Source organism: Perca fluviatilis, chromosome 12, assembly GCF_010015445.1.
Source record: "Perca fluviatilis chromosome 12, GENO_Pfluv_1.0, whole genome shotgun sequence".
NCBI classification, from domain to species: domain Eukaryota; kingdom Metazoa; phylum Chordata; class Actinopteri; order Perciformes; family Percidae; genus Perca; species Perca fluviatilis.
In genome coordinates, this window is record NC_053123.1 from 21,930,847 (window position 1) to 21,956,251 (window position 25,405).

General features: G+C 39.8%; 1 protein-coding gene across 6 annotated transcripts in view; it reads right to left on the bottom strand.

The window, feature by feature from the left end:
- il1rapl1a (interleukin 1 receptor accessory protein-like 1a) overlaps positions 1–25,405 on the bottom strand; it is a 203,287-nt gene that overhangs the window by 39,318 nt on the left and 138,564 nt on the right. For all 6 annotated transcript variants that reach the window (XM_039818505.1, XM_039818503.1, XM_039818509.1 and 3 more), the window contains exon 6: positions 23,775–23,849. In XM_039818505.1, the coding sequence (XP_039674439.1) occupies positions 23,775–23,849 (75 nt within the window). The remainder of the gene's footprint in view (positions 1–23,774; positions 23,850–25,405) is intronic.

Here is a 25,405-nt window from a genome sequence, read left to right on the forward strand (position 1 = left end):
CACTAATTTCAGAACCTTGATGTCATTTTTCAAAACTCTAGACACAAAACTCACAACCAATGATCAAAATACACATTTTTCAAAACTCTAACACTTTTTTCAATTGCTTGGATACAATACACATAAACCTAAGATCATTTGGTCATTTAACAAAGATCACCTGTTCAATATGACACAACTTAACATCAAAGTACTACTATTTCAAAAAGCAATTACATTTTAGGTGATTGTCTATTCATTTCATTACAATCATCTAACTATCAATTGATACAACTGCTCAAAATGATAAGTAACTGTTGCATTACTCTTAATACATAGTTGTATGGAAACAGACAAACAATATTCCATGTTTAGATCATGAAAATTTCAAGATAACGAGATTCATTGTCACCAATTAGCGTGGAGCATGAACCAATTAGACTACATGATCTATGGATGTAATATTTCATCATCCTTCTTTACTGTAATTTATTACTGTTTATCAGACACTGTTTCTATGCTCCCATGTACCACCTTTAAGACTATTTACTGTATTGACAGTACTGCACTGTATGGATGCAGGCCCTTGGAATTGCTGGTCCAATTCTGCCAACTCGTTACTGATGATTGAGATATACAATTTATATATACTTTATATATAAAGTACTGTATGTGTGTGTGTGTGTGTGTGTGTGTGTATATATATATATATATATATATATATATATATATATATATATATATATATATATATATATATATATATATACTGCTCAGTGGCCAGCAGATCAGACTGGAGTTGTACTGGGCAGCTTCCAGGTATGAATGGAACTATGGAACTGTGTGAATGTGACAGGTTGTCGTTGTAAATGAGAATTTGTTCTCAATAAACTTACCTGGATACTCTAAATAAAGGGTAAATACAGTAAATATATATATATATATATATATATATATATATATATATATATATATATCTACTTGTCTGCCTTTTGCTATGTTTTGTATTGTGCTATGGACGTTTTTTTTTGTATGTCCTGAATAAAGAATATGATGATGATGATTGATATATATATATATATATATATATATATATATACTCGATGTACCACATTGGTCTGTAGTGTTCTCTCTACTACTGCAGTACTTTTACAGGGATATATTTATATGTAGTACCATAATGAAACATGTATCACCTATTTTGTACTACAATATTTAATGATTGTAAGAACGGTGACACAGTGAAACTATGTGTAGCTTGTGTGTGGGTGATCTAAAGTAATGTTTCAATGGTATTTCACAATAAATTTGTTTTTTGAACCAATGATTGTGCAAGTGCAATATTTCTTTAAAGATATGAATGCACAATGCAATTATTTTTGAACATTAGACAGCCTGTGTTACAAGTGATGACCGTTTTGAGTTTTGTGTCTAGAGTTTTGAAAAATGACATTAAGGGTCTGAAATTAGTAGCAAAGTGATTGCAAAACTGTAAATAACTAGGAAATAAAAAATAAAAGACAGTACTGTAAAACATCAAATGCAGTGTTTCTCAACTTGCTTGTACTTTAAAAAGCAAAACAAAGGAGTGATTACTGTATTCTACATCTTCATCAACTGTCTTTTGGATTTGGATGTAGATCTATATTGCAATTACTCAAACATCTTGGAAAAAACCTTCAGGCATGGCGAACAATGTGGTATGAGTATATATGTATATTAGGGCTGTCAAAATTAACGCGTTAATTTTTGCGTTAATTTTTTTATATTTAACTCGTTAAAAAAAATTAACGAAATTAACGCAGCTGTGTTTATTTACTTCATGTGGCGGCTGAGAAACGTAATACGTCTCCATAAGAGCAGGCGGCGCTACTCTAGGAGGGATTTACCTGATTGAAGTAGGCCTACGGGCCAGTCAAGAGTTGAAACATGGACCAGTAAGATCCCAAAAGAGAAAAAAGATGCTGTGTTAGAATCCAGAAATGAATGAGCACGGGCTATAAACGGGACCGAGTACTAGTTCCGACATGTTGTCTCGTCAAGAGAGATGCGCCACCGGTAAGCTGCTGTTTCGCTACATTGAGCTGCGGTTTAAGTTTGATTTGTCTGTTGAGCTACTGCTGTGCTGTGCTGCCGATATGTACGTGCGCGATTTGTTTGCTTGATAACTGTTACGTTGGTCACGCTGATAAAACCTTATTTGCAGTCTGATGTTTAACGCTGTCGACTCGATAGTATCCGTGACTATATTCCAGTAAATGTTTGAAATTGGTGCGTCTCACTGTCACACAAGCTACTTCCTGGTTGCGGTGCTGGAAGGGAAATGTAGTCAATTGCTTTACATTGGTAATGGATTGCTGTGCACAGCGTCGCTATCTAAAACTACACTCAATGTTTTCACTTTAGGCCAACATACACCTTTGTGGTTTTGGGTTACTGGTTTAATGTGTAACATTGTGCTTTGCTTAGTCATTCAGATTAAACACTATATTATAATATTTATGATATTAAGTACTGCCTAGATTGTAATTTATATTCTCTCTCTCTCTCTCTCTCTCTCTATATATATATATATATATATATATATTATTCAGAATATGGTATATTAGGTATGTGGCTAATATTGGGGGTGGTGACAAAAATCTGCTCTCAAGTCGGACAGTTTCTAGCCGTTTCAGCAGCCTTCAGCAGGACTAAATAAGCCAAATTGTTGCTGCTGTTGTTCTGAAAGATTTTAAACATTCTGAACTTAGCAGAACCTTTCCTTGTTTGTTATCTCTTCATATTTGCAAAGTTAAGTGATTTAGCATTTAAATATCCATTACTACAAGCGATTAATCGCGATTAACTACAGCAAATTGTGCGATTAATTAGTTAATATTTTTTAATCGATTGACAGCCCTAATGTATATGTATATATACAGTATATATATATATATATATAAAGTATATATCTCAATCATCAGTAACGAGTTGGCAGAATTGGACCAGCAATTCCAAGGGACTGCATCCATACAGTGCAGTACTGTCAATACAGTAAATAGTCTGAAAGGTGGTACATGGGACCATAGAAACAGTGTCTGATAAACTGTAGTATATTACAGTAAAGGTGGTACATGGGACCATAGAAACAGTGTCTGATAAACAGTAGTATATTACAGTAAAGAATGATGATGAAATATTACATCCATAGATAATGTAGTCTAATGGGTTCATGCTCCATGCTAACTGGTGACAATGAATCTCATTATCTTGAAACTTTCATGATCTAAACATGGAATATTGTTTGTCTGTTTCCATACAAGTATGTATTAAGAGTAATGCAACAGTTACTTATCATTTTGACCAGTTGTATCGATTGATAGTTAGATGATTGTAATGAAATGAATAGACAATCATCTGAAATGTAATGTGTGAATTGCTTTTTGAAATCACTGATTGTGCAAGTGCAAGAGTTATTTAAAGATGTGAATGCACAATGCAATGTTTTGAACATTGGACAGCCTGTGTTACAAGTGATGACCATTTTGAGTTTTGTGTCTAGAGTTTTGAAAAATTACATCAAGGTTCTGAAATTAGTAGCAAAGTGATTGTAAAAAACTGTAACTTTATTGTCCCACATCGTGGGAAATTTGTCTTGGGCACTTAACCCATGCTGCAGCCATAGTAAAAACAAACAAACACAGACAGCATGTACAAACAACAATACTGATAAAAAAGTCTCAGATTTGCCTACTTTTAAATGACCCTGAATAAGGGATAAATTAGCTATTAAAACAAACTCTTCAAATCTGACCTTCTAAAAGCTGGTTGAATTCCATGTCAAGCAAACACACGTTTTTCCAAGATAAACACATGTAACAGCAATAAGCTACATTTTAAATCACACAGTTCAGTTATAGATTCAGAACTCCATGAGCAGGTTTACCTTAAAGGTCCCATGGCATGAAAATTTCACTTTATGAGGTTTTTTAACATTAATATGCGTTCCCCCAGCCTGCCTATGGTCCCCAATTGGCTAGAAATGGTGATAGGTGTAAACCGAGTCCTGGGTATCCTACTCTGCCTTTGAGAAAATGAAAGCTCAGATGAGCCGTTCTGGAATCTTGCTTGTTATGATGTCATAACAAGCGAGGTTACCTCCCCTTTCTCTGCTTTGCCCGCCCAGAGAATTTGGCCAACCCATGGAAGAGAGACATCATGGCTTTCAAACGAGAAAAGTGGCAGTTGGTCAAGGCCACACCCCCACCCTCCACCTTGCCCCGCCCTCTCTCCTCCTCAATAGCTAGAGACACAAAAATGGCACATCCTAAGGAAAGCTCATTGTGGGACTGGCTCTAGTGGCTGTAATTCTGCACCAAGGCTGAATTTCGGGCAAGAGACTTCAGATATAGTATTAGGGGACCACTAAGGTCTATATAAAAGCATCCAAAGAGCAGCATGTCATAGGGCCTTTAAACAGGTAAGCACGGGTGAATTCCTTTCTCCATAAAGCCAGCCTTACAATGACTTTGGATATGATTACAGAAAATAGTGTGAAATTTATTTTATTGTAAGTAAATACAGTACAGGCCAAAAGTTTGGACACACCTTCTCATTCAATGCGTTTCCTTTTTATTTTCATGACTATTTACATTGTAGATTCTCACTGAAGGCATCAAAACTATGAATGAACACATATGGAATTATGTACTTAACAAAAAAGTGTGAAATAACTGAAAACATGTCTTAATTTTAGATTCTTCAAAGTAGCCACTCTTTGCTTTTTTATTAATAAGGGAAATAATTCCACTAATTAACCCTGACAAAGCACACCTGTGAAGTGAAAACCATTCCAGGTGACTACCTCATGAAGCTCATTGAGAGAACACCAAGGGTTTGCAGAGTTATCAAAAAAAGCAAAGGGTGGCTACTTTGAAGAATCTAAAATATAAGACATGTTTTCAGTTATTTCACACTTTTTTGTTAAGTACATAATTCCATATGTGTTCATTCATAGTTTTGATGCCTTCAGTGAGAATCTACAATGTAAATAGTCATGAAAATAAAGAAACACATTGAATAAGAAGGTGTGTCCAAACTTTTGGCCTGTACTGTATTTCCACCAATGTCGTACTGTGTGAGCAAAAAGCTGTGATTACAAAGTAGATGTGTGTGTGCAGTTCCACGTGTTCATGGTGGCTTGTATTAATAATCAGGACCAAGGCTCATTGAAAACTTGCTGATCAAAAGAAATAGAGAACAACACATGATTAAAGTTGTTCATTTTTAAGGCTAGGATGTGAGCAATTGACTCTCACAATGACCCGATTGGTTTTAGAGGAGAAAGACAACATTTATCATTCAAATTAAAATCCCTGTAAACTGACAAATATAAAAACAGAGTAAGTAACCACTGACCGGATACAGAAAAAGATTGCCATAAAAAGCTGTTTTGGGCTCAATCAGAAAGAGAGTGACTGTTACTAACCGCCTGCACTGTGGTATCCATCCTCCTTATTTATGAAAAAAGTTTTAAAATTTGCACATAAATGCTGTAGCCAAACACTGCAATTATTACTCTTCTACATTGACAAGGCAGAAAAAGCAATTTTTATGGCTTATCTTGTGTCTCTCCTGAACAGACATGACAATGACATAATTTTAAAGCAAGGACCTCGACCAGCATTTGCAATCCTGCCAAAACTGCTTCACCAAGACCAAGCAAAAAATATTAAACAGATTCCTAATCAGCTAATTTCAGAAGGCTAGTAAGAGGGAATTTGATGGGAAATAGAGACAAGGCTCTGAGACAGTTATTGGAGTTAAGTTAGTTGTGTTCATACAGTAAGCAGTTGCTGATTTACAGAGGACATCCCTTTGACTCACACTAAAAGTTTGATACTGCAATGCAGATCTACTTCAGCTTGACAGATGGCCTACAGTAACAGTATTCATGAGCACACACAGTTTTGTTTACAGTGGTGTGGAAACAAAATAAAAGATGAATTAAAAAATGAAGGCAGATCATTGCAAAATTAAAAGTACTATACATGGTCTGCTTTATAGTTTCCTAAAACAGACAGGCTTAAGGGGCATGGTGATTAACCCAGTGGGTGCTATTGTGAAGTTGTTTTTGAGCTCCAAGTCCCATTTCTGAAACTTTAGCAAAGCAGCTAGTTAGTTATATTTCCTCATAACTAACATAAATGATGGCTAAAGCTATTAAACCCTGGGTGAAAAAATAGTATTCCCTTAATAGCTTTGAGTGGGCCAGTAGTTCAGTGGTTTCATTATTTCTAACAAACCATCTGCTGTTCGCTCACACCCACCACAAATGTAAATCTGAGTGAAAGATTCAAGGCAGAGGCCCACTAAAAAGCTGTTTGCTAAACTTTGTAATTACTACAAGATGTTGTGCTATCAAATCTTCTATTACACAAATGACAACTGGAGGCGTTCTAGTCTAAGAACCTGGGACTAAATCAAAGATCAAAGGGTGAAAGTGTGAACAGATGAAAAGTGCCATGAACCAGGATCTTGGTTAGATAAAAATGGCTTGAGGCAGTACGGTTGTGCGATGTTGAGAACATAAACGCTTGTTTGTCTGTATTCTATATTCTGTGATTGACCTTGCTCTTGCTAGAAAACCCCTCTGTGGTCCTCAAACTGGCGGCAAGGCCAGTCGCACTTAAATGCAGATGGCTTTAGGCCCCCTCCACTTAAATTCAAATAAAGTTCCTCTGAAGTTTCATATCAGCTATCCAATGTCACTGTGGAGCAGGAAATTTCACAGATACCTCTCTCGTTCAATGCAGGAGTTAAGATGCAAATGAATCCAACGGCGTGCAGCTCCAAATGCAGGCTGGCAGGAGGGCTCATCTTAAAAAGGATGCCAGAAAACAAACATACAACAAACATGCTAGTCCTGACGCATACTAAAAGCAGACTTTCTTCCCCACAGTATTCAATCTTTCTTTGCTTCTCCCACTCCTATTCTCCTTCCTCTTTCCCATCCTATTAACTGCAGGCATTTAGTCTGTGTGGAATCTTGCCGCAGTACTCTCTCAGAATGCTAATATGCTGGGCTGATGTGGGTCAGGACTTAATCCTGTAGAAATGATTATCGCTGCACGGCTGGAACTTCTCCTGTAGGATATCATTACCATTCTGTACTTTTCCACTGCACTGCACCCACCAAGACAACCCACATCACTCCGGAGAAACTGAAACAATCAAAATTAAAATTGTATGCTGTAGCACCCAACTGGGACATAGTCAATCTCTTTGTGTATTCATTGGCACATTGTGTGTATGTGTTCATGTGAGCATGTATGTATAACATGTATACGGTATATACAGTATGTAGCAAAATCAGGTACACTTGATTGCCTCGTCTCTGATACAAATGAAAATAATATAGGTAAATGGGCATGTGTGACTGTGACATGTGAAACTGTCAAGTAGCATGATCAGTGGGCAAAAGTGAAAGAAAAACGATTGCATTTTCTAATCCACAAACATACAGCAATTTAAACAAATATAAAACAATTTTACAAATAAATACATCACAACTTGAATAAATGCCAGTATTCTACATACATATTTCTATTAATATTTGCTTTTGAAGAGCTTCCAGTACATATACATGTTTAAAAATATTTGTGAAGTTTCTATCGCATTTATCTACAGGTTGTTGAATGTGTGTGCACAGATCATTACCAGTACTGAGGTGCCCTTCAGCAAGGCCCTTAACCCAAGATCCTGCTCAGGGCGTACCGCAAAAGAGAGCTGGACTCACAGTGAAAGTTCTCTGAATAAATAAAGGTTAAAAAAACTTAATGTGTCATATAACATTAACTAGGTCCACTAGTCTAGCTGTCCAGGTTTTTGCCTCTCACTGTGGTAGGCTATATACAGTATATTGGCTGGCATGGAAGTGTCTCACATTCCGACAGGATGATCTGAAGGATGCGGTTGAGGAGAAAGATGTGAGGGCAGAAAATGCGTAAATGGACAATCCATCAAGCAATAACAATAATTCTTTTATCAGGCATGGCAGTGTGTCTGTTTGCATGCATGTGTGTGTGTGCATGTGTGTTTGTTTCCTTCTGTGTATGTTCACCAGTGTGTGTGTTAATTCACATAGGTGAAAAGCCAAGCTACCTGCAGAGCGTGGGGAATCTGGGTAATGGAAAAGTTATTTGTTTCACAAATAGAGTTAAAGCCAACAGGGGATACTGTTGTTCTGTTGGAAATAACTGGAGTGCATGCTTGAACAACCACACATAGAAGAAGAAAGAGCCTGAAAGAGGCAAAGACAGCATTAGACTACAAAGTGTTGATGCAATGCCCCATATATATGGTAAAAAGCTGTATTTCTCTCTTCTTGCTCTAACCAGCCACTGAGCATTAACTGCAATCATAAAGCATATTAGAGATATGCTTACTCTTGAATTACTTTTATGGTTATCACTCACTAGTGAGTAAGGTATATAGAGGGGATAAGACACAATTTATTTTTAATACTCAAAGGAAAAGTAACAAAATAAAACAAGTCCAAGTTAATTTCACTGCTGTGCTATAAATAAGGTGAACTTTGATACATTTGCTTCAGATGCGGGTTGCAAATGAAGGGTATATTATGGAATTTATGGTAGGAATATGGGATGACTACTTATTCCCCACTTTAGTTTCAGTGGACAACACCCACAAACGTTACTCTGGTAATGGGAATCAGAAAAGAGTGAGAGATAAATTAAATGGATGGAGCTGGAGAGAGAAAATAGAGGCAGGAGTCAAAAACCAATGAGCGGCAAAGAGTTTGATAAGAAGGAACACCACGAAAGAGTGAAAGTGACAGATTAGTTGTGAAACAAGGCGTGATCTGGAGGGCCTGTTCTACTCAAGAGAACAAGGGATGAGGTCAGACGAGTCCTTGTAAGCTTGGCTACACTTGCACATACGTAAAGGTGACTAATTTTCTCATTTTCCAGTTGAGGACAAAGAGTTGTAATGGCTCTCTTTGGCTGAACTCTGTGATCAAGTCCACTTTAGCCCCACATTATGCTCCACTCGATCCACAGCTGTTCTCAGTCTGCCTCTATCTTAAAGGTCACACAGGAAACTGCCAACACACTAAAGGTCATGTTATCTCTAATAGGGGAGTGCATGCGATTAAGAAAAGCCAGAGTAGGACGGAAATAAGACAAAGAAGAAAGGAGATTAATATACTAGCAAGTTAGTAGAGTGAAGTTGTATACTTGCTAGGTATCTGCCTGGCCACACCTCCTATGGAAAAGGTCATGCTTATATCATGATACTTGATAATTAAATTCTAGGAACAGTACAGAAGAACGAGTTGAGATAGATTACAGAAAATAAAGTAGAAATACCCAACAATAATGTTCTTATCTAAACACAGGGGTCATCATTTTTGGTTTTACTGATTTTTTTTTCTTTTTTATATGCAAGAAGACGCTGTTTACTGGGGTTACAATTATAGAAAGTAAATGGAAAAATGTGAAAGAATAAAAATGAGTTGCAAACTATGTGCCAGAGTGCCTCTGAGTAAGTCAAAAGTCAAAATCAAGAAATTAAACTAAAGTACCAGCATAGCAAGTAGCATTTTAAAATCCAATTTTCACCCATATTTTTCACATTTTAAAAAAAAAACAACAACTTGTCTATAAAGCCAATACACAAATGAAGATGTGGAGGATTAAAGTGAAGAGTCAAATTCAAACAAACTCTGCTGGCTGTTGGAGGAACAGACCAACGAGTTCTCACAACAGGCTGTCTCTGATGCCAGCAGGCAGCACTGGACAGATGGTGAGAGCTGTACAGGAATTTAAAGAAAACCTCCTCTGAGTGTTAAGATATACAGCGACAGCAACCTGAGGTGAGACTAACACCGAAATTCCACCAACTGCGGAACGGCTGCGGATCGGCTCCGGATTTGTTGCGTAACGGCTGCGGCCATGACTGACAGCTGTAGTCACGAGGACCCACGAGATCTCGCGACTTCACGTAGAATAATAACCACAAAACCAACAAAAGTTTATTTCCATCCAGAGGAGTAGAGGGGAAACAACTCTGTGCTGTGTTTTCAAGGTGTAGTGCAGGGAAATATGATCCGCCATGAGCACGGTGTATTTTATTTTGAAAATTAACCGGATGTTTTATTTTGTTCATGTGCTCGACTTCCTGTCCCGCACCATCTGAATTGTGCTGAATTGCTGCGGAGCTCTCCGGCATCCGGCAAAAATAGAAGCTCTGTGTATCTGCTCCGGAGGGCTGTGGATCGCCGGAGCTGGGACGGAGTCGGAACGCAGCCGTCAGTGAAAATACACACATTGACTTTATTGGAAACCTAATGACCCCACCGCCGTTCCGGAGCGGATCCGCAGATGTTACGCAGTTGCAGTGTTGGGAAGGATACTTTCAAAACGTATTTCGTTACAGAATACAGAATACATGCCCACAAATGTAATTTGTAACGTATTCCGTTACGTTACTCAATCTGAGTAACGTATTCTGAATACTTGGATTACTTCAGGATTACTTCCACATTGAATTGCGTTTTATAAGTGTAGGAATGCAGCTATCACATCCAGCTTACTAAACAGGCCTATAATGGTGTGTTCTTTTTATTCCAACTAGCTGAATGTGTACCTGAACAAGCAGATAGATTATTGTATTGGTAGTCCCGAACTGCATACTACAAAAATCTAACCGCAGTCTTTCTACCACGAGCTAATTTTAGCTAACGTTAGCTAGCATGTCAAACGGGGCTAGTCAGTCTTTAAACGGCTCTGGAGCTAGTAAATCAGCACGTAGGAGAATGTAAAGTCGCACGTCAATGTTAAAATAGCAAGGTGACCAGTAAAACTACAGCAGACGACTACCCTTGGCTAATTAAAAAAATAGCTTACTTTAAGATGCTTCTTCAGGTTGGAGGTGGAGTAATTTGGACGCTGAAAGGAGGTTGGTTGCTGGCAAGCAGAGGTTGCACTGCACAGTTATATTTCATTCTCCCTGTTCGTTCTTTAATGTGAAATGCTGTTTGAATTTCCAAGATAGAAACTTATTCCTGCCCTGGCTCTGTCGTGCCGGTTCCGACTCCATTGTGACTGATCACGCAAATAGCTATTTTTTTCGATTTCATATCGGGGCTTCTGGAAAATGCATAGAGTTGCCTTAATTTAGTCAGAGTGAATAAACTCGTGAAACAGAGAAGTATCGTCATGTAATCCATTGATTTCAACAATGTAACTGTATTCTAAATACCAACGATTTAAATTGTAACTGTAACGGAATACAGTTACTCATAATTTATATTCTGAATACGTAACGCCGTTACATGTATTCCGTTACTCCCCAACACTGCGCAGTTGGTGGAAATTACCCGTAAGCAAGGGGAGAAGTGTGTGACAATGTCTCATGGTCACCATCAGACCTGGAGGAATGCCCTAAAATTCAGTCCTAATAATTTCATTACAAACCATTAATGGTGCCTTCCATGACCCATGGAACTGTTCTAAAGATTTTTCTCATAGGTGTTTGAGCCGATCTGCCACCACCAAGCTTAATATTTGTTTACATTTGGGCAACTAAACTACTTGGTTAAAGTTCTGGAAATATTGGCTTCATGGTTTAAAGCTGACCATTGGTAAGATATGTGACAAAAATATTCTGCCTTTGCTACCAAACATAAACATATATTGTTTAAATAAATGACCAATGCTGTCATTTTTCTATAGAGGACGGCTTTTTTGGGGCAGGGTTTGAGGAATGCGTCTGAACAAAGCTGGAAAATTGTTGCCTTTGTTTCATTTGGTTTGGTTAGTGTTCACACTGCAGTTTGTCAAACACACCAAACATTGTATACAAATGTATAACACATTTGAAATGGTATTTAAATTGTCTATTGACAGAATATCTGGGTGAAACTCGCAGACACTTCCTGGTCTCAGAAATAATGGAGCAACTCCAAATTTACCCGGTCTTGTTTTTTTGGGGGGGTTTTGCTTTGGTGTTCTTATCAATGAAATATTTTAAAAGAAGGCAAAAAATATGAGCAGCTGACAAGACAGCGAGTTGTCCAGTATTTCATTCTTCGAATGAGACTAGTGAGACAGTATCGAAGCAGAAGGCGGGCCCTGATGAGATTGATTTAATGTGTTGTCCTTGTTACACAGATAACGAGCACTGTTTTTTGGTTTACTTCCTATATTTGGGTTGGATCGCGTTCTCACCCAAAGTGAAACGAACTCTAGTGCACTTTAAGGCACACCAAGATCCACGTTTTAAGGCAGACCAGTTTGGTTGTTTGGTCCGCAACAGAGTTTGAATGATCACCCCAAACCAACCGGACTATCCGACGAAACGCTCCAGGGTTCAGTTAAATGGACCAAACAGCTCAGGTGTGTAGGAACCCTAAGACACTGCCATTTCACACTCTCCCTGACAATAAGAGCTTATCACAAGAAAGCGGTTTAGAATTCTCTTATATAACACTGTGGTGATGATGATGATGATGATGATGATGATGATGATGATGATGATGATGATGCAGTTGGGTTAAGGGTCTACTCAGGATTCTAAATAGAGCGCTTTTTTGGTTTGAATCAGACGGCATAATTGCAAACACCATAATGCACTAATATTTCTCTACTGCGCTTCTGAAACATACATTCTGTGAGAAAGAATTCAGATAAGAGATAAGAAAGAATAGTTCCCTGGTAGCATTATTAGCATATCTGATGCACATGTGACGTTCATTAGGTCTGGCCTCATATTCAGACTAAATGCCAAATTTCACTTTGACAAATTTAATTGTGGCATTGCCATCGGTGCTGTCAAATACATAGCCATCAGGTACTGCTATCCCATGACTAGAATTACAAGACATTTTTCTTTTCCTTGATAGTATTAACAAGTAACAATGACAGATTTTAGCTTACCAGCTGCCTAACTAGATGCAAAATGACATCATGAGAACAGGCTGGTCTTTGATTTGATAACTATGGTAAATAAAGCCTAGCAACATGATGATGGAAGTTTGCACTGCGATATGAATCTCCCATGCTCGAGGGAAGACAGGTATAAGAAAGAGAAGACTCAAGTCAAAGCGGTGGAGATTGATAATGGTAGAGCCAGGATTTATCCAGAATGTGACTGGTTTGGTAAGAGTTACCTAATGTATGTGAAAATAGGCAATAACAATTGAAAGGATAGTCAGAGATAGCCAGGGAGCTTTCACCCTTTGACACAGTCTGTAGCCTGAAACATAAAAACTGAGATAAGAGCACGTCGATGAAGCAGTGAGGATGCTGGCTTTTATCAAAACCAATCCATACTCTTAATGTTGCATACTCACTGAGTCACTGATAACAGTGTTGGCTCAACACGAGTCAGTTAAGTGGTTATTAATGATGACAGCATGGGTGTGTTAGTGTCATTGTGACATATGGCCAATGTTATTAGCCCACAGGAATGGCAGAGTAAAAGGATAGATTGTGATTTGAATACAGTTAGGGCTGTGAAATATTATATTGATATTGTGATATGAGACTAGATATCATCTTAGATTTTGGATATTGTTATATCGTAAGTGTTGTCTTTTACTGGGTTTAAAGGCTGCATTACAGTAAAAGGATGTACTTTTCTGAACTTACCAGACTGTTCTAGCTGTTCTATTATTTGCATTTTCCCCACTTAGACATTATATTCACATTACTGATGATTATTTATCTAAAATCTAAGTGTGAAGATTTGTTAAAGCACCAATTGTCAACCCTACAATATAGCTGCAATATCGATATCGAGGTATTTGGTCAAGAATATCGTGATATCTGATTTTCTCCCTATCGCCAAGTCCTAAATACAGTACTCGCATATTTTGATTGTTCGCTGATATTAACCTTATAAATATCAGCCAGATGCTATGCCAATCCACATTATTGAGAGTTTATTTGGGGTGTATAACGTCCATAGTTTGACTCCCGCTTTGATGTCCTGTCTTTCTCTACAATGTATCTATCTACAATGTCAGCTACTGAAGGCAAAATGCAAAAAGAAAAGAAATCTTAAAAGAAATCTTTCTTTGTCAACATCATTACAAAATCTTCAATATAAGGCAAGGCCTCATGCTACCTTACTGTACAGAAATGAAAACAATTAGTTTAAATTTGGGGAACAAAAGAGTACTTGTATTGGATAAGTATTCAGATATCCTGAGTTGAGGTAATCGTGAATAGCTGTAATTGTTTTCCTCTCCATACTGGCCGTGAACAGAGACCTTCCTAACACTACCCATATATTAGCAAGATCAGAGACAATATTTCTATGCCACAGTTCTTGGTCTGTGCAAAAATGCCTTACAAAGTTCAGATGAAGCTATGGCTAATATGCGGCTTCAGTCTGACAAATAAAGTGGATATCTACCAAAGTTAATTTTTTAAGTTCAAGAAACAGTGTTTTCTTGCTGAACGTCAGCAGAGAGATACGTCCAGGTAGAGGTAAGTCAGGACACCCAATTGTTTTTACTAAGTCAGACTGCGGAAGCCTCAATTAACCTTTAGAATACACTTTTGCCCCAAAAGAGGACTGTGGATTTTATCTATAACAGTGAAGTCGTGTTTGGAGGGGACTGTTTGAGGAGGAGGAATGATTGCAGCGACCAATTACTGCCTAAACAAACAACAATACAACGAAAATTGTGTTATGTTTTGCTTTTGCTCATTGATAAAACAAGTGAAGGCTGCAAGTGAAGTGGAAAACATTAAACAACCTTCAAATGAAAAGAAAAGGTCTGCAATCTGCAATGATATTTGCTAACTATTTATGAATGCAACAGTAAGTATGCACCCACACACAAACAGAAAAACACACAATTCCAGCTGCACGCTTATTGCCTAGTAACCCAAGAAGGTCATTTTCTTTTGTTTCCAAGGGGGTAATTATTACCATGGAGGGTAGTTTTTAAGGAAAGTAAAGCTGGTACTTAACATGCCTATTCTTCCATTGTTTGATACTAATAACACATTTCATGGGTTGAAGAGAGCAGTTAAGGGAGGAAGGAAAGACGCAGGGAGGAGGAAGGAGCAGAACAGAGGGGAGAAATTGCGAGGAGATGCTAAAATAGCTAAAGGAAATGAGGGTTTCTTTTATCCTTTCACTGGGCAAATTGCAGTTAAAAAAGGATTATCTGCATTTTATTTCAAATTCACCACACTTTCTCTTTCATCATGAGCAGTTTCCTGAACATTAGTAAGAATAACAACATTTTTAAAACTAATTTCAGCTGGCAATGCTCTCCCGTAAGCATCCCCCCCAGGTTAGCACCGAGTCTGTTAACTTCTACTTTTTAAAGTAAAGTCAGCAGCAGGCAATCATAGTCAATACAACAATGTTAATGGTAATGACAAAATTGAAGATAACTTTCCACCTAAAACAGTGTGTTTATTCATAAAATTATGCAAATTATGCACAAACCACTTCTATACTGCTTGTGTTACTGTGCTCTGCAGTACGTTATGAACTCTTTAATGTGTGACTGCACTGCTATGTGGAGGAAGAGAGAGAGAGAGAGAGAGAGAGAGAGAGAGAGAGAGAGAGAGAGAGAGAGAGAGAGAGAGAGAGAGAGAGAGAGACGGGGACAGAGAAGGACTGGCAAAGGAAGAGAGTGGGGTAGAGAAAGGAAAACAAGAAAGACAAAGCTAGAGAAAGTCCATTAACACACTTGTAAATGAGTCTCAGCTATTTACCCCACGCTGGGCTTCTCGAATTACTGACTGTGTTCAGGATGCAGATTGCAGATGGCAATTAAAGATGAACCGTGTGCACAGACACACAAAGAAAGACGCACACACATGCACATGCACCAACGTTAAGCTGGCATACACTCTCCCTAAGGCAGCAGTTCGGTGCAGATCTACTGATCTCCATAGCAACATTCACTGCTGTGGGCGATGGTGACATCATGAAGATTGAATGTCATGAAAAAGGAACAGTACAGCAACAAAAGGGGAACGGTAATAGAGGTGTTAGCTAAAGTGCTCCTAACAGTGCTCCTCGCTGCTGGATGGAGCCGTGGCCTCCAGCTGAAGGTCATCTTTGGTTAATGAAGGAGAGACATATGTGCAAGGCCTCAGCTGGTCTCCAAATAGGAGAGGATGGAGAGATCGGCTTATGTAACACAGTGAAAGATATAGAGCTACTGTAGATAGCTCTCTGGGGTTCAAATGCTCAGTGTTGTCCCTCTCATCTCCTTTCTGTGTATCCTCCCTCCTCCTCTATTTCTCTCCTCTGTCTCCTTATCTTTTTCTGTCTGTCAGCCTCCTCTCATCCCTCCCTTCTTGTCTCTCTTCACACCACTGACTGATCTCCCTCTCTTTCTGCTAACTCTTTTACCCCTCACTCAACACCAAAGCTCTGTGTGGCGTGGTGACTAACTCCCTCGTCCAAATACAGCTACTCGCTTGCCGGAAAAATCAGAGATGAAAGTTCTGTCTTTTTTTCCTCTCTCTCCAACCTGCCTCTGTTTTTTTTGGCACTTGTTTTTCTTCATTTTTCTGTTACGTAAGACGGACAGAAGTGGAGCAAGCTTCAAAGTGAATGGCAAAGCCGCCTTTTCCCCTGCTCGCTTTGCTGTTCATGCATGTCATTCCAGTGCCAGCTCCCTCCCCCCTTTTCCCTCCATCTCTCTCTATCCTCCTCTCTCTTTCCTCACTTCTCCATCTTTTCTTATTACTGTACTATCTATCTTGTTCTGCCTATTGGGGTCAATTACTCACTGCATGTATGTAGTCTCTACAGTATGTTAAGTTACTCTTTCAGGTGATATCCCCTGACCTTGTAATGGCCACTTTGACCAAACAGAGGGGACAGTGACCGGAGGAAGATACACCGACGGGTTCTGAAAGCAGAAACCCTCTGAAAAGGAAGTGTTTGTCATTATGTCTGCTTCTTCCTCCTGTCTGCCCTTGTTGTATCAAATACAGAGTGATGCACGGATGAGTGGGGTGCTCCTTCTCTTTGATTACCCGTCAGTGAGCCTGAGCATCAGAGGCAGACAAGGTAAAAGCTACTAATTACCTAAATCATATCTCTTTAAAGAGATCCTTTGGCTTAAAAGGTGGAGAAACTCTTACCGGTGACTGATCTAACACAACTGCTCGGGATGGCCTGGATAATGGTTGTGTTATAAATACTGACACACACACACACACGCACAAACACATGACTGACTAAACTGAATATGCACTCTGACAGTAGGCATAAAGTTGAGCTCAGGCCAGAGAGAGACGAAGCAGATATGTTGCCCTTGTTGTGGGTGTACCTTATGGACCTGACACACCAAAAAAAAAAAAACTTCACATCACCTCAAGTCTTCTCGGTGGCACTTACACACACAGCCAAGACTACAGCAGACAATATTGAAAACATGCATGTGCATTCTGCATGTGTGTGACAGGAAATAACAAGTCAGTAGTTTGTTTTCTACTTCAAAAAATATCACAGAAACACAAAACAATTTATCCTCTTTCACGGCATTGAACCATGTCTTGTAAGAGCCGTACGTTCTTATATTATTGTTCACACAATATAAGTTCACACAACAGTATATTCTGAATAGTATAAGTGTACTACAATTAGATTATGTTTATATTTGCTGTTATTCCTTTAAGTGCTAGAATACAGGTACATATATTATCATTATTTATGACATATAATAAAAGCAACTTGTATACAAGGAATAAAAAAAAAAAAAAGAGTACATGACACACACATTTATGTGGACCACCCTACTTCACCCTAGGGCTCCGTAGAATGGCCACTTTCTTCCTAGTACAGACAGTTTATATTCTATTCTACTCCGGGGTGTCACCTCCTCCCTCCCATTGGTTGGTTAGGGGCCAGGATCCTTTGGCCCTTCCTGGTTCAATGACTTCTTCAGCCGCACTCTGAAGGAGGAGTGTACCTATAAGTCATGTAACTCTTACATAACTTCTCACATGACCACACTCATAATAGTTGTTTCACAACTTATGTCTTTCATCCTGTCTCTAGGTATTTTGTACTTTTCCACTGTCCCATACTGATGTAACCTGTTAATACCAGCTCATCATGTGTTAACAGTAAGGGTAATGATCTAATTAAGCTTACACAGTAGACAAGTCTGCTGTAAACTAAACCTTCAAATAAACCCTCATTATGTTTCCCTGCCTCCTGGACTTATGAGTGCATTGGTTTAATACACAAGAAAGTTTGATTTTATTAAATAAAACATAAGTCAAATCTGAGACAATGCTTTGCAGACTAAGTGGGATATGAATTGAGAATGTGTCTGATAAAAGGTTGGCACTGTCACTGTAAAAGTTTTGCTTTGCTTTGCACTGCTGTTGAGTGCTGCCAGTGGAAGAAGTAAAGGCAAAGAAAATAACTAAGGAGAAACCGCACAATTAAATGAAATCACTGATTCACTGGGCTGAGCAGCCAGTCAGACAGCTCTTTCTCAGCGACTGCCTCTGCCACCGATTCAACATGCTGAATTGGCTTAATGGCTGCTGATAAGGTCTATAAAAACCAACGGTGCTGGACACACCGCTAAAACTGCAGCTGCTCAAAGAGAGCGGCTAACAGTCCGACGTCATCCTGGTGCCTCACAGGAAAAATAACCAGGAGCCTGGTATGATTCAAGAACGGGTTCACACATTCTCTTGCGTCTTCTTACCGGCCTCACTGGCTGTGGTGATGTCAAGGTGGCAATAAACAATCAGCTGTATGTGATGCACAGCTGGGTGTTTTGTTTGTCTTTATTGCCTGCTATGTGGTGCTGTTTCTGTCTCTGCCTTTGTGTATTTTCTCATTCCCCTGCCTTCCTCCCTCTCCCGTCCTGTTAGGCATGTGTAGAGGCGCTGTTAGTTCATTTATCATACAGTACAGCAGGCTCCAGCTCTCAGGCCAAGACTCAGTGATTAATGACGACCGTTCACACACTTAAACATTTAGCTTTGTTTCGCTGACACACTAGTTACCATACCGGTCACCAAGACTTACTTAACGCGGAGTCAATGTGGGACTGAAACCAAATTGAATGATGACATTTCTTTTATCTCTGTATCTGCAGTGTGACCTTTAAGGGCTGGATTTCTTTTTTGGTGTTAGAATGTAAATATGTAATTTATCACAAGAAATTAACACATTATCCACACAAACATAGACATGTGGGGAAGTGCCTTGTGGCCCCTTTGTCCCTCCCTTAAAGATAGATACATATACTTGGTTACACACACACACACACACGCATGCACACAAACGCACGCACGCACGCACGCACGCACACACACACTTTACAGATACTTTCATGCATGTCTTAACTGAAAAAAGAAACATGACAGGAACTGTAAGAGATATGGCGTAAGTGATGGACTGAAAAAGTTTGCGTGAATGTGTGTGTGTGCATGAGTGTAACATAGAGACAGACAGAGAGCAAGAGAGAGACAAAGAGTCGTTTAATGAAGTGACTCAGTGTTGACCTTTAGCAACTCTCCAGAGCAATGTCAGTTTCAATTTCACCCTTTTCCATGGAAAGGTTGACATGTGTGGTAAAACAGCTAGGTGTTCAAGATCAAGAGAGAAGAGATGAGAAAAGGAGAGAAGAGAAGAGAAGAGATGAGATGGGAAGAGAAGAGAAAAGAAAAGGAGAGAAGATACAAGAAGAGAAGATGGAGTGTGTTAACTACTTCAACAGACTTTCGTAAATCAGTACATTCTTTTAACAAATCCTCAAATCTTTAAGCCAGCAGAGGTCAATATGTTTATCAACGAGGAGAAAAAAGACAGAAACAGATTGAAAAAAGGAAGGGAGAGAGCAAGAACATGAGCATGAAGAATCAAGAGGAGAAAAACTGAGGTGTTATGTGTCAGTAGGTTCATAAGGTAGAGTGTTCTTGAACTGCATATCTTCAGTTGAAATGACAAAAGTCAAGGCTACCGTAGTCATCCATAAAAATAATTCAACACAGCTGGTTTCAGTAAAGGTAGGTGTGGAGCTCTGCTCAGAGGAGAAGACATACTTTATGGATCCCCAAGGGGTAATTTTTTACATTTTTACACTCTGTTATTACATTACACGCAGGAACACATACACAAACAGGACCTATACATGCGCTAATGGAGAGATGTCAGAGTGAGGGGACTGACCGTGACAGGCGCCACGAGCAGTTGGGGGTTCGGTGCCTTGCTCAAGGGCACCTCAGCAGTGGCCAGGAGGTGAACTGGCACCTCTTCAGCTACCAGTTCACACTCGTTACTTAGTCTGTATGGAGACTTGAACCGGCGACCCTCCGGTCCGGCCCCCCACCCAACGGGCCCCAGTGCAATCACACCGCGTGCACTGTCTATACAGTATTTACGCCCCTGTGCTTCGTAACATACAGTAGTAATAGCAACTTGTCACAAAAATAGGAAAAAGAAAAGCCTTTCAAGTAAATGAAAAGCAGCAGCATTTCAATTGCTTTTAAGTGCATCTGGCCAGACCAGAAAGAGGCATAATAATAGTCATTCCCTTTAAAATAGGTGGTGCTGGAAGCTTTGTGACATAGTGGCTGGCAAGTTAACATATTATGGTTGTTGCTAACCATTTTTTATTAAAGAGACATTCAGTATTTGTACTATGAATATCATGGCAGCAACTTTTTGTGGAGCAGTTTTTTCTTACTATATTAAAGTATACGAGTAGATATAAGAGTCATCTCCTTCCTGCCACCCATACTGTGCTATTGGGTCCTGCTCTCTGAAATTATTGATTCTAATTCCTTTCCACTAGAATGCACCCATCTGCTGGCTTTGGGGGACAGTAAAATCCTCTATCAGTTACAATTATCCCAAAGCTACTGAGGACTGTGCCACAAGTATGTGTACATGACGAAGAGGGAGAGCTATCGAGACGAAAATATGCTCAAAGTGGACTGCTGCGTAAGCGTGAGCTGTATGTCTCCACCTCTTCCTCTGGGACGACGAATCCATGACACATCATCCCGAGGGAATACTGTAAACATCAAGTCAGTGAGTCTGTGAGTGAGCGTGTGTGTTTTAAATTTGGAGCTTTGTGTAATATGTCACATTTTGTAAGTGTGTGTGTGTGTGTGTGTGTGTGTGTGTTTCTGTGTGTTTGTGTTCTCCCTCTCACGACGCCCAACACACACAAAGAGACACAAATTCAACCCCCCAGAATGAATCACCCTCCTATTCTGTGGACTGCACCAACTCACCACTGGGGGACAGCACTAAATCTGGCAATAGAAAAACTGGTTGGCTACTGACAAAATTCTACACAACCTTGATTTTGTCTCCTTTAAAAACTAAAAATGTAAAGTTGTCTGAACGTAACATTTGTGATGGAAAACAAGCCTGCTTTCAGTATTTGCGCAGTCACACATCCCTGAGGACTCCTGAGGCCCTGAAGCCTTGCAGAACTGTGATGTTAGCAGCGCGCACACACACACACACACACACACACACACACACACACACACACACACACACACACACACACACACACACACACACACACACACACACACACACACACACACACACACACACACACACACACACACACACACACACACCAAGCTATTTGGTGGGGGTTTGTGTGGTCCTCCTGAGTGCTAGAATCTGTAGCTGTGGGATTTTGGCCCTTCAACTGAAAGGGACACAGTGTCAGAGATATGCAAGGAGACCTTTGGAGAGCAGGGGAAGGGACACTCTGACCCCACTCATGTCTCTGTCTCCATTTCCCCATCATCCTTTTCCCTCAACACACCCAGTCCTCATGCTTTTACGACCACTCTTGTTTCTCACATTCCTTTTGTGTTCTCCTCTCTGCATCATCCTCTTTGACTTTCAACTACATCCCTGCTGCGAGTTTATGTAACATATGTGTTTTATTTATGTCTGTGTTTGTGTATGTTGTCGTGTAAAGCTGGCTGTGATGGCGGCTCTCTGAGACCTGCACTGGTTGCAGCAGCAGAGGAGATAAAGTGGGGCTGTGTTTCCCGGCAGGGTTGCAGATTTATCTCTCTGCTTACGGCTCTGATTTTACTGCCCATCCACAAGCATCTACTGGATCCCATCTCTCTCTCTCTCTCTCTCTCTCTCTCTCTCTCTCTCGCTCTCTCTCCGTATCTCCCACTTGCCATAAGGGACCAGCCCCTCTCTGTGCACGCTCCGGCTACCATAAATCTGCCACGTTGCTCCATAAAGCTGCTTAGGGCATGACTCAACAAATATTAAGGAAGAGGAGAATAAATAAATAAAGCAGAATAGAAACTCTGGTCTGGAGGGAGAGACAACTTTTCTGCACACAAAATGGAGCCCGGCTGTAAAATATTTACCTTGGTGTCTCTGTGCTTTAGACACTCTTCTGGGAGTGTGGAGGCTCACTGCACAACATCACACATACGTTTTCTTTCTCTCCTCCTCTGCCTTGCTTATTATCTGTTTGCCATGGTAGTGTCAAGCCCTCCTGTACCATACCATTAGAGGGGAACTGCGCTGGTTTTACACATTGAGGCCAGTTTACTTAGTCGGATTGTACTAAATAGCCAGTTTTATAATGTCTTCTATGGTTTTGGAGGGAGTTTTGTTAAGTCTCACCCTTGTGAAACCCTCTTAAAGAAAGAGACACTATTTGATTGCATTATGGGAAATGTAAGATCCAGAGTGTTGACTGTGACTAAAAGTCAGGATATCTCGACCTCTGCTGCACCGATTTAGACCAATTTCTTTTTTAAACTGTCGCTTACAAGTCTTGAATGTTACAGAAGTGCAGTACTAATTAGGTATTACTGTAACTGCCCTAACCCTTTAACACACAAAACACGTACGCACAAAGCATACATAAGAAAGAACTGACAGAGATGCTTTAAAAACCTGCGAGAATGATTCAAAGGATGATAAAAAGCGTTCCTCCAAATCCCAGTGATATCAAGACAGACAACACAAATAGCTGAAGGGTGCATTGTGCAACCTGTTCACGCATGGGTGTGAGTGTGCTGACATGTGAGGCCGTGCTTGTCAGTTTATCAACAGCAGCAATTTTTCACCCCTGATCAGCCAAGCACGGAGGCATTTTAAATCATCTACCTGGATTCCAACAGCATCAGATAGAAGACAAAAGGTAACCTCTCAGTGAATCATTAGACCTTCTTTTGTCTCTGTCCCCACCCTCCTCTCTTTCTGTCACACACATATCCAATCCTTCTTTGATTTACCAGACTTCGCAATCTTGTCCGATCAGCTTCACCATGACAGACACATGAGCCATTCATAGAGCGGCAAGCACCATGTGGACAGTGGACTGTGCCCAGAAATCAAGCAATATGCTGTCACAGAAAACAAACAAACAACCACACACATATATTTACTCATGCACGCATGCACACATGGTAGGCCCATCCTGACCCCACGTCAAAGAAGACAAACAACGGCGACTGAAAGCAGCCGCCTTTCCATGTGGTGAGCCAGCGTATGGAACCCTGGCACCATATGGGCTCTTCATTGTTGACAAAACAGCCGTAGGGACATTAGCACCCACCATTTGCATATGGAAAACACTTTTACAATAGTTTTTTCTTTTGCTGTTTCACAAGCAAATAAAAGTGCCATCATCAATCTGTGTTCGGCGCCTGGAGGAGCGTTGAAGAGGATTTGTAAAGTCATCCGTTTTCTGTCATTTGCAAATAACACAGATAGTACTGACTGCTCACATTCTGCAGGTGGAGGAAATCCCATGATGCTCTTACCTAGCTGCAGCTCCATGTTGCTAATCTTGTTTTCCGAGGGAAACAGGATCTTTGGTGGCTTGTCGGTCAAAGGAGCTGAAAAGGAGGAAAAGACAATTTCAATATAGTATGATACAAAATAAACGAACAATACAGGCATTTAATTGGGCTATTTTTAATTGGTTCCCAATATTTTTCTTTGCATCACCCTCTGCCTTAGAGATTTGTTAGCATCTGAACAAAGAGCTCAGACAGAAGTTATATCCTACCTCCTCTTCAAAATAAATAAATGCTCATTCCCTTTCTGTCTGTCCTCATTCCTCTCTCTCTCCCAACTGCCTCTGAGTGTCTTTGCAGACACATTGCTTTCTAGTGTCTGTACACCTTGAGTTCCATTTATCCAACCTCCTTCTAATCATAAATTAATCACTGCTTTGCCAAGAACATACCACCATTTAATCTGCATGAGTGTTAGGTATTTGAAGAGCCATCATAGAGTGTGTGTGTGTGTCTGTGTGAGAGGGAGCAGCTGATGCTCTAATGATGCTAATCATCCATACGGCGGATGTCAGACCTGCTGCTGAAGTCCTTCCTCTAGGGGAATGCCAGAACATGCAGCAGCTTTGTAGTTGTTAAAAGCGTTTGTGTGTTCTGTGCTCTTCAGGGTTAAGGGTTAGGAGAACAGAAAGAGGGTCCTCTATGTACTGTACATGACTAAACAGGAACACCAGAGGAGAAATGGAGGGAATGTGTCTACATGTTAGATCTCCCACTCAGAAAGACATACACAACATTAGCATTTGTATTTTTTTTTAATGTTTTTATTTCCGACAATGTCTTTCCTTACACGGTCACACATATTCAAAGTTTGATACCACTGGCCACTGAGCTGCTGCACTGGAGAAGCTGGAAAATTTAACTAAATGTTCATAAGCAGTTCGACAGTGCTGTGAGGTCTCACATTTTGGCAATAACATTATAAGAAGAGTTTTTAGCTATAGTTATGGGGACTATTAGTGTAGAGACAAATTGTATCAAAGTATTGACGGTAAAATCAAAAAGGAAAAAAAGACCTCAAGGCTAGCTTGTTTCATATTTATGATGCCTTTACTTATGAAAGTATTTTCCTTTTTGGATATGACAACTGTATTTTGGATACAGCACACCAAGACTGTATCGCAGCGCTGATAAAAGTCCAGACCTTAGAAATAGAATGAGAGAATGGACATTCCCATTCAAATCAAAATAGCAGCATGGTAAGAGCTGCGGAAATCTTTGTGTATACCGCTGCCATTACAAACAATGCTGACCGTTGTAGCGTCCGCATGAACTATGTTACTACAGTGCCTTGCAAAAGTATTCAGCCCCCTTGAACTTTTCGACCTTTTGCCACATTTCAGGCCTCAAACATAAAGATATAAAACTGTAATTTTTTGTGAAGAATCAACAACAAGTGGGTCCCAATTATGAAGTGGAACGAAATTTATTGGATATTTCAAACCTTTTAAACAAATAAAAAACTGAAATATTGGGCGTGCAAAATTATTCAGCCCCCTTAAGTTAATACTTTGTAGCGCCACCTTTTGCTGCGATTACAGCTGTAAGTCGCTTGGGGTATGTCTCTATCAGTTTTGCACATTGAGAGACTGACA